Source organism: Myotis brandtii, unplaced genomic scaffold (genome assembly GCF_000412655.1).
Source record: "Myotis brandtii unplaced genomic scaffold, ASM41265v1 scaffold684, whole genome shotgun sequence".
Taxonomy (NCBI): Eukaryota; Metazoa; Chordata; class Mammalia; order Chiroptera; family Vespertilionidae; genus Myotis; species Myotis brandtii.
In genome coordinates, this window is record NW_005370673.1 from 1,095,870 (window position 1) to 1,105,991 (window position 10,122).

Here is a 10,122-nt window from a genome sequence, read left to right on the forward strand (position 1 = left end):
CCAGCCCACCCCAGGCCCATGCGGGGATGGGGGGCGGGCGGACACTCACCATGAGCCTCTGCACCAAGCCTGGGCTGTGGGCCCTGCCTGCCTGTGCCGTCCAGTGAGGGGTGAGGCCGAGGTGGAGGCTGGTCAGCCGAGAAAGAGGACCCTGCACGGGGCGTGCAGGCTGAGCCACATTTCCTCCCCCCGTGGCCGGTCCCCAGGAGACCCGCTTCCAGGGCCTGCTGGCCCCACAGGCACCCGTGGGACAGCGCCCTTCACCCCCACCTACACGGGAGGGGATGGCAGGTAGCAGTGGTTCAGAGCCTGGAAACAGACACCAAGTCTTGTCCGGGATCCCAGGAGAAAGGGAATCCAAACTGAAAACAGCCCAAGGAACATTCTAGAAGTTTTAGAGATGAAAAACATCATTGTGCTTTCCCAAGTCCTGAGCTCTGGCTCCTTAAGCCCTCGATCAGCTGCTGGGGTTTGGCACTGCTGTTCCTCTTCCTCCTCAGTGCATGGCCCCTGCCCAGGTGCTGCCCCCACCCCCTATCTCCTCTGGCTCACGCTGTGGGAGTAGCTCATGCATGAGGGTGAGCATCACGTGTGGGGCCCGGCACTGCTCCCGGGACTCACTGCTACGGCTCTGCTGCGGACACGCCGGCTCCCCACGGGCCTGATGGGCACCACCCTCCCCTTGTTGGGCCTGTCGCCACCCTCTGACAGGTGGGGGATCCGAGGCTTGGAGCCCAGGACCACACAGAAGCCCAGAGTGGGGCTCCACCGCCCGCCCCACAGGTGCACAGGCACAGGCAGTCATGCCTGCACGCAAACACATGCACATGCACAGCTCTTCTGTACATGTGCACACGCATGGAGGGCAGGCTGTGGGCCTCGGCCTGGCCCGGTGGGTCCTCTTGTGATTGTCTCCCTCTGACAGCCCCCCCCCCCTTTTGGGGAAACAGAAGCATATTTGTCAACCCAGGAATCATGAGTTTGTGTTTTCCACGGAGGTTTCCGGAGGCACGAGGCACAGAGGAACCAGCTCCAGGACACGGGGTCTGCCCTTGGGGAAGTGGGTGCAGGAGCCCTCCCCGTGCCAGGCAGCCAGGATGGTGGCTGGCCACTCGCTCCACCACTCGGGGCTGCAGGCTGGGGCATCTGCACGTGGGCACCTAGCTGGGCGCTGCTCCTCGGGCACACTGGGTAGCACTGCCCAGCAAAGCTGTCCCTGCGCGTCGCCCCACCCGCTGACCGCCTTGCTGGGCACGTGGCCCAGGCAGGTTTCTGGGGCAGCAAGAGCAGTTACTGCCCCCAGTGGGCAGGTGAGCGAGGGGACGCCTCTGGGCCTGGCTCAGGGTCTGGGTGAAGGCTGTGGTGAGCCTGCCGCCCCCTCCCCAGTGGGAGAATGTGTGGCGCTCCAGCCCCATGTGAGCCATCGCCCCTGAGGCCCTGAGGCAAGACGGGACTAGTGCCTGTGCCACTTCCAGGGTGAGCTCGGCGGGGGCTGGGCAGGTCCTCAGGCCAGCAGACCCCTGCACTCAGCCTGGCACGGCCTGTCCATCTGCAGCTTCTCCCACCATGGCCCGGCAAGGTCCTGGTTCCTGGGTGAAGGTCTGCGGGCAGAAGCTGGGGGTGTTCTCCATGCTTGTCCTGCGCCCTGAGACACAGCTGGGAAAGGTGACAGGCAGCGCTGGGTGAATGTGTCAAGGATGCTATGTCCACGTGAAGGTGACTGACAGAGATGCCAGGGGGCAGGGGGCAGAGGCCCCAGGGGACAGGGGCAGACACCTGTCTGCAGGCTGCAGACTGAGAAATGAGTGCTTGGGTCTAAGCAGCCCAGGCTGTGGACTCCATCACAGCAGCCTGGACAGACTGAGGCAGGTCCGACAGACAAAGGGCCCAGCTGCCCTCATCTCAGGCCCACGAGGCCCACGGCTCCCTCCTGCGTGAGGCGAGCTCAGGGCTGTCCCAGGGCCTCGGACGCCCAGGAGCTGTGAGGCCAGGGTGCTTGTCTCTGGCTGCGGCTGGGCCACTTCCTGTGACTCCTGACGTTTTCTTTTATCCACGACCCCCAAGTCCTGCCCTCGAGGCCCCAAGCCCGCCCTTGAGCCCAGGCCGCCTTGGAGCTTCCTCAGGTCTCCGCCCCACGCCCTTCCTGGCGGTGCCTGGACTCTGCCTGGAGCTGGGGGAGCCGGCAAGGCCTCCCCTGGGCTGGGCCTCGGGGAGAGAAGCGCGCAGCCCCTGTCAGTCGGTGCTCGTGACCTGGGGTGAGTGTAGCCCATCGGCACCAACACCACAGGCACAGCCTCTCCTGGTGACCCGCCCGCAGGACCTCACTGCCTGTCCCCAGCTTCCCACTGCCACACGCTGGTGAGGACGGGCTCTGGTGACGGACAGGCTCATGACCGCGCCTCCGCGCCTGTGCAGTGCTGCTCCCTTGCCTGGAGCACTCCTTCCTGCTCCCCAGCGCCTCCTACTCCCGCTCAGGCCCCGGGCAAAGTGCCACCTCCTCCAGGAAGCCCTGCCCAACAGCCCATGTGCCGCATGGCGTTCGCTGCACATCAGACCACACGTGCAACAGGGCCATAGGTCTGAGTGGAGCCTCGGATCCCTCTCACCCAGCGCCTCCTGGCTGGAACTCGTAGGCAGGCATCCCTCACGGGCTCGTGGCGAGGCTGCTGACAAGCCCGCCGGCCACCGGTCATAGAACAAGCGCAGCACGTGCAAGTGTGCACAGGACATAGTCTCTGATAGTCACATCGCTGTCACTGTTCATATGTTTACTATTTATACTTGTTATGGGGGAGTATACTCTTCCTACTTATAAAAGAAAAAGTTTGCTGTAAAACAATATGCCAAGCTACGCTGGCAGCAGCCTCATGCATCTCTTTACTGCGTCTCTTCTTTTTTTAAAAATATTTTATTGATTTTTTACAGAAAGGAAGGGAGAGGGATAGAGAGTTAGAAACATCGATGAGAGAGAAACACCAATCAGCTGCCTCCTGCACACTCCCTACTGGGGATGTGCCCGCAGCCAAGTACATGCCCTTGACCAGAATCGAACCTGGGACCCTTCAGTCCGCAGGCTGACACTCTATCCACTGAGCCAAACTGGTTAGGGCCACCGCGTCTCTTGAGCAAATCATTTTCTCTGGCGCTCGATTTATTCTCGTTGTTTTGTTCACTGTGGCCGCTCAGCAAACAAGTCCACCGCCGACACCAGTGAGAGACACACCGAGTGACGCCTGGGGAGGAAGGTAGAGATGACGAACAAGTTACAGAGGTCGAGAGCCAGGCCACTGCTGGGCAGGCGGGCGTCACATCAGCTGCGACCTTGAACAAGAGAAGAGAGAGAGAGAGAGCTGTTGAAGCATCTGCTCTCCCCCCCCCCCCCCCCCCCCCGGAAAAAAAGCTGTGGAAGCATCTGCTCCCCGGATGCTTTGGGACCCATGGGTCCAGCAGCTTCTCTCCTCCTTGGAGCAGCGCCAGGGCCTGGAGGGAAGGCCGGTCACAGCGGGTCCCGGGCACTAAGGTCACGGCCACCGGACACGTTCGCTGGTTTAGAGAACGGCCAGGCCTGGCGGAGGCTGAGGCTGCTGGCTCTGGGTGGTGGGAGCAACTCAGGACCCGCCATTCACCCCCCAGTGAGGTGAGCGCGGCTGCGAGTGCTGCTGGAGGCGGCGGGAAGCTCCGGAGAAGCTGATTGTAAAGAAAACGAGGCCAGACTCTTCCTGTGGATGGAGCCCCGCTTCCTGGGGCGCCTGGAGGCCCTGGTCCACAGGGAGGCTGCAGGCCGGTCCGCTTCTAGGAGCGAGAACAGCCTTGCCCGGGGCCAGGGCAGGGCCCCAGTGGAGACCCTGTGTCTGGCACCGTGAGACCCCTGGACCTGCCGAGCAGTGAGCATCCTGGGTGCCGGCTCCTCTCCCAGGTGCCGCCTCACTGCCGGGCGGCGAGACGGGGAAGGGCTGCGTGGGGAACAACACACTTGCAGGATGTGCCTCCTGTGGACAGGCGCCCTTTGTGGATGCTCTTCACCCCGACCTCCAAGGGGTGTGCATCCTTTCAACCCCCTCTCTCGCCAGGAACCGCGGGGGTGCAGCCTTAGGCGTGTCCTGAGGCCGCCCTGTGCCTGGCTGCTGCGCAGCTGAGGGAGGACGGGTGTCACTCCAAGGTGACGGCGTCCATGCTGCACCCAGAGCCTCGCTGTGAGTCCCCAGCGAGTCAGGACTGTCACTCAGGAGGAGACACTCGCGAGGTTCGTCCATGACGTCAAAGGCCTTGCCAAGCACGAGGGAGGAGCTGCCAGCGCAGCAGCTGCGGCTGAGAGGCCCAGGGCTCCCTGGGCGAGGAGGGGCCTGCGGAGCTCCTAGCGGTGGGTGCTGAGGAGCTGGGAGGCCCAGGGCTCCCTGGGCGAGGAGGGGGTCGCCCTGCGGAGCTCCTAGCGGTGGGCCCTGAGGAGCTGGGAGGCCCAGGGCTCACCTGGGCTTGGAGCAGGGGCCTGTAGAGCTCCTAGTGGTGGGCCCTGAGGAGCTGGGAGGCCCAGGGCTCCCTGGGCGAGGAGGGGCCTGCGGAGCTCCTAGCGGTGGGTCCGCGGAGCTGAGAAGAGCCAGAGAAACGGAAGCTGCAGGGGAGGGAAAAGAAGAAAACCCCCAAGAAGACGCGCAGTGAAGAGCTCAGCGAGCTCCTGGAAAAGTCTGGAAGCACCTGGCAGGAGAGGGCTGGTGCCTGCTAGTTTCCATGGAACTGGGAGTCTCCTGACTCCCTCCTGGCCCCGCTCCATCTTGGGCTGACAGCCGACGACTGAGCCTCCTTTGCTCAAACCTCTGACAACTACAAAGCACTGGAGGCCAGAGGTGCCAAAGTAAGTGGCTGCCCACGGGTGTGATGGGCTGGGAGGCACCTTCCCTTGCGGAGCGCCGTCTCCTGTTTCCCGGTAGCTTTGCTGCCACCTCAGAACAGACAAATCATGAATGAGCAGGATGTTGAATGAGCTACAGTGGTCGGCAAACTCATTAGTCAGCAGAGCCAAATATCAACAGTACAACGACTGAAATTTCTTTTGAGAGCCAAATTTTTTAAACTTAAACTATATAGGTAGGTACATTGTTATTAACTTAATTAGGGTACTCCTAAGGCTTAGGAAGAGCCACACTCAAGGGGCCAAAGAGCCGCATGTGGCTCGCGAGCCGCAGTTTGCCGACCACAGAGCTAGAATGTTGCAAGAGCATAGTAAGCGCCTACCTCGATATGGAAGTACACGTATCGCGAGCTTTCCCAGCGGGCAGCGGCCTGGTGCAGGGCCTGGGCAGCTACCCGCGGCCAAAGGGGGGTCCTGCGGTTGGAGAAGGCACTTAGCAGTGAGCCTTGACTGGGTGAGCGTCACCTGCTGAGCGGCTGCCGGGGGCCTGGACGGGCCTCCTGCTGTCCCCCATCCTGAGGCGGGTGCAGGCACAGGGCCAGCAGAAGGGGGCCCCTTTGTGCGGGCAGCTCACCACCCAGGCCCTGGGAGCTCTGCCTCACGTAACACAAGGGCCGAGAGCACCTGGTTTTCATGGCAAAGCCCCACCCCAGAGCTCCTTTAACATCTGTTAATTAAGTGCAATAATTTTTTCTAGAAAATGGCAAAAAAAAAGTTTGAAAGCATGGACCCCAACACCAAAAGGTTTTCATTGAGAGAGGAATGTTCATGGAGCATTGTATGCTTGCAACATAATCTATGATTCAAAAAAGAAATAAATTGCCCTAGAGGTGCTCAGTGGTTAGAGCACCGGCCTGTGGACTAAAGGGTCTTGGGTTTGATTCCCAGTCAAGGGCACGCACCTCGGTTGCAGGCTCCCCCCGGCCCAGGTCAGGGTGTGTGTGTCTCTCTCACATCGATGTTTCTCTCCTCCCTCCCTCCCTTCCACCATCTCTAAAAATCAATGGAAAAACATCCTCATTCTTAAAATAATTAAAATAAAATAAACTGAGCAAATTGCCACTGACATAGTTCTGAACCGAGTGACACCTTCCTCAAGGCGGAGTTGGGTCCCAGTGGCTCTGGCCCAGGAGAGGCTGGTACAAGCTGTATGACACAGCTCTTGTTTTCAGAGCCCGAAATGCAGCTGCATCTTGCACAACACGGGGTTCCCCTTGGCAAGGGGGACGGTGACTGCGGGCACCGGGCCGCGCAGGGCGCTGACGCTGCTGGAATGGCTTGTTTACAGCTCCCACTGACTCAGCTCAGAGGCAGTGCTCCGAGGGAGCCCCGCCCGCCATGCTCCCCTGTGTCCCCCCCAAACTTCTGCATGAACCCCAGGCCATACTAGGCCCTGCGTCAGGTCCCTGCCAGACAGGCCCTGGACCCACAGTCTCACAGACAGAGCCCGACTTGCAGGGATCAGGAGATGAAGAGCTGGTGGACCTGTCCTGCCCTAGGCCTGCCCCTGGAGCCTGCGTTGGCTCCCCTGTATATCAGGGGCAAGAAGGGGACCCCTTTAGGGACTGGGGCCCTCCATCAGCACTGGCCAGGTGGCAGCTGGGACCCTCATCTCCTGCTGAGAGGACCCCAAGGGCAGGCGCTGCTGGGCCAGGGAGGTTCCTTCTCGGTCCCCTAGCCCCACCCTGTCCGCTGTCACCTCCTGGGGGCGAGAGGGCCTGCCCTGGCCTCCCGCTCCCTCTCTCCTTCAAGGTGGCTGGGGTTTTGAGTGTGGAAGGTGAGGGTGAAGAGCCAGGACAGGGAGGCCTGCAGCAGGAGCCAGGCCTGGACACCGCGGGTCAGCCGGGCGTGAGTGGACGCGGTGCCCTGGGGTGCACGAGGACACCCTCAGGCCCCCGCCCTGAGCGGGAGATGCCTGCCAATCTCTCTCTGGTACAGACCTGCTCCCTCACCCCTACCCCATCTGTCCGTCTTCTCCTGTCTGGCATTTATGTCTGTCGATCGTTCACCTATCATCTATCACTTATGTATCCACTTCTCTTTCCTCTGTTGATCAAGTATTCAATTATCTTCCCGTATCTATCCATCTTTCACCTACCAATCAGTTACTCTATCATCTCTGAGTCCATTCATCCATCATCGTCCATCTTTTACAGAAAGAAGGCTAAGCATACAGTCCCCTGCCCTGTCCCACTCAGAACCCGACTCAGGTTCCACGTGCGGCTCCCTCCCCACCCGACCACTCCAGGCTCCCCCAAGGCCAGTGCAGGCCACAGGCAGGGCTCGCCCTCCGCAAGGCTCCCCCGTGAGCCCTCCCCAACCCCCTTCTCTCTGGTGTCCCTCCAGGACACCCCACACACGTGTGCATCTCTTGCTTCTTAGACCCTCACTCATTCTTGGGGTCTCTCATGTCCCCTGGGAGGACAGCTGAGCTGCAGGGCGGCGCACGGGAGAGGTGGGAGGAGTGGAGTGTGAGGGTCCAGGAGGAGCCCTGAGAGTTGGCTCTGCTCCGCCCCCTCTCTGGGCCTCAGCACACACGGATGAGTGAGAATGCTGTAGACACCTACTGAAGACCTACTGTGTGCCGGACACAGTCCATGGGTGGGGGCACCCGTGGGGAGACCCAGGCCGACCAAGGTCCCATAAGTAGAAGCACAGGCATGAATGGGGCCACGTCACCCCTCTCTGGCTGAACTCCTCCGCATGGGGAGACTGGTGGGCAGGATGGTTGCAGCCTGGTCTTAGGCCGGCATGGCGAGGGTGGGCGGGGCTCAGACAATGGCCAGGGGGACATGGTGGCCAGTGAGTCCAGCCCACAGCCCTAAAGGCCAAGTAAACCCAATGGCCCCCTGTGATAGTGACAAGCAGAGGGTCGAAGGCCTGGGGAGGACTGCAGGGCTGGACACTGTCCCCAGGAGGTGGCGGCACGTTCCAAGGCCCAAGACGGGGACCTGTCTGGAGTGAGGGTCAGGGCTGGAGTGGCTGTTGAGGTTTGAGCCGGAAGCTAGTGTGTTGGGAGGTGGAGGCCATCATTGCCTGGTGGGCACCTTGGGATGGGGCTGTCCCCAATGCCCCAGCACCCATGCAGGCCAGCCTGGCTTGGTGGCCCAGCCCCCCATCTGAGGCTGCCCCCCGGCTGCATCCGCACAGACTTCCGGTCCTGGCCGAAGAAGGAACCAAGCCATGTGCTGGCCACATCGGAGGCGCTGCCATCGCTCCCCGTGGCTGCGGGCCACAGGCCACGTGGGATAAGGTGCAGGTGGCGTTTGCTTGGACACTGGGATGGCCAGGAGTGGGGCTGAGGGGCTGCAACAGGGCACACCATCGGCTGGCACGGGGCCAGGGGGCGGCGGGGGGTAGAGTCCACAGCTGGGAGCCTGAGAGGGGAAGGTAAGATGAGACCCACCCAGTGGGCAGACCCACCCCGACCCTGAGCCAGGCGCAGAAGCCTCCCCTCGCTCACCTGCCCACTGGGGGCAGTAACTGCTCTTGCTGCCCCAGAAACCTGCCTGGGCCACGTGCCCAGCAAGGCGGTCAGCGGGTGGGGCGACGCGCAGGGACAGCTTTGCTGGGCAGTGCTACCCAGTGTGCCCGAGGAGCAGCGCCCAGCTAGGTGCCCACGTGCAGATGCCCCAGCCTGCAGCCCCGAGTGGTGGAGCGAGTGGCCAGCCACCATCCTGGCTGCCTGGCACGGGGAGGGCTCCTGCACCCACTTCCCCAAGGGCAGACCCCGTGTCCTGGAGCTGGTTCCTCTGTGCCTCGTGCCTCCGGAAACCTCCGTGGAAAACACAAACTCATGATTCCTGGGTTGACAAATATGCTTCTGTTTCCCCAAAAGGGGGGGGGGGGCTGTCAGAGGGAGACAATCACAAGAGGACCCACCGGGCCAGGCCGAGGCCCACAGCCTGCCCTCCATGCGTGTGCACATGTACAGAAGAGCTGTGCATGTGCATGTGTTTGCGTGCAGGCATGACTGCCTGTGCCTGTGCACCTGTGGGGCGGGTGGTGGAGCCCCACTGTCGGCTTCTGTGTGGTCCTGGGCTCCAAGCCTCGGATCCCCCACCTGTCAGAGGGTGGCGACAGGCCCAACAAGGGGAGGGTGGTGCCCATCAGGCCCGTGGGGAGCCGGCGTGTCCGCAGCAGAGCCGTAGCAGTGAGTCCCGGGAGCAGTGCCGGGCCCCACACGTGATGCTCACCCTCATGCATGAGCTACTCCCACAGCCCGCGGCCGAGGCAGCTCCTGGGGTCTGTGAGGCTGTGGTGGCACAGGCCGGGCATCTGCAAAAATTGAACCTCTGCCCACCTAGCCACTGCCCACTCTGCCCACTTGCTTTTCCTGGACCTCACCCACAGGGGCCTCCTTTAGAAACCCTCTCCACGGGACCCCAGGCCCCCCAAGCAGGGCCGCCCGGCTCGACCCGGGTCCCAGCACTTTCGGAACCTGCTTCAGCATTTCCCGTGCTCATGCCGGATGTCTCGCCCACAGGCACTTCTGTTTATCCATCCCTTGGTGCCAAGCTGACCTCGCCCCCCAGACCAGACGGCAGGGTCACCTGACCATCTTAAGGGACCTGGGTGGGTGTGGGGAGAGGAGGAGTGAAGACCACAGGGGTTCCCCGGGATCCCAGGCCCCCGAGGGTCCCAGCTGAGGCCAGGCCCCCACCAGGAGATGGGGGGAGCAGGGGTCCCGGTGGAGGAGATAAAGGGCAGAGTGAGGGCTCAGGCCCTGGCGGCCTTGGGGGTGAATGGAGGGAGCTGGGGGTTCCAGCCAAGTGAAGTGAGAGCCCTCGAGACAAGCCAGGCCCCAGAGAGCACCAGGCCCTTGTTGGGGGGGGGGGCTCTCAGCCCACCTGGGCCAGCCCCGCTCCCCTTGCTCTCCTGACAGGAGGGCAGTCACGATGGAGAGTGGGGCGGGGAGACGGTGAGCGCTGGGACTGCCTGGGCCGGTCAGGGGCCCAGGCGGAGTGACCGGGAGGAGGCCCCGGCAGCTGCCTGCCACTCTTCCCCCAACGCGAGGAGGCTCCAGTCTAGGCTTCTGACCCCAAATGCCCCCAAAGTTGATGTGGGGACCAGCCACGCCTCCCCAACCCTGACACAGGCACCCCAGGCCGTCGCCTTACAAACGCGCCACGGGCCCTGGGCCTGAGAAGTGCCGGAGCCCTGAGCCGGGCAGGGCAGGTGGGTCCCTCTGCTGTGAACAGCAGCCGGTGCAGGGC

General features: G+C 62.6%; 1 protein-coding gene across 1 annotated transcript in view; it reads left to right on the top strand.

Moving 5' to 3' along the window:
• CARD19 (caspase recruitment domain family, member 19) overlaps window positions 1-10,122 on the top strand; it is a 60,315-nt gene that overhangs the window by 47,727 nt on the left and 2,466 nt on the right. The window contains exons 8-9 of the mRNA XM_014529515.1: window positions 4,152-4,162; window positions 9,899-9,904. Of these exons, the coding sequence (XP_014385001.1) occupies window positions 4,152-4,162; window positions 9,899-9,904 (17 nt within the window). The remainder of the gene's footprint in view (window positions 1-4,151; window positions 4,163-9,898; window positions 9,905-10,122) is intronic.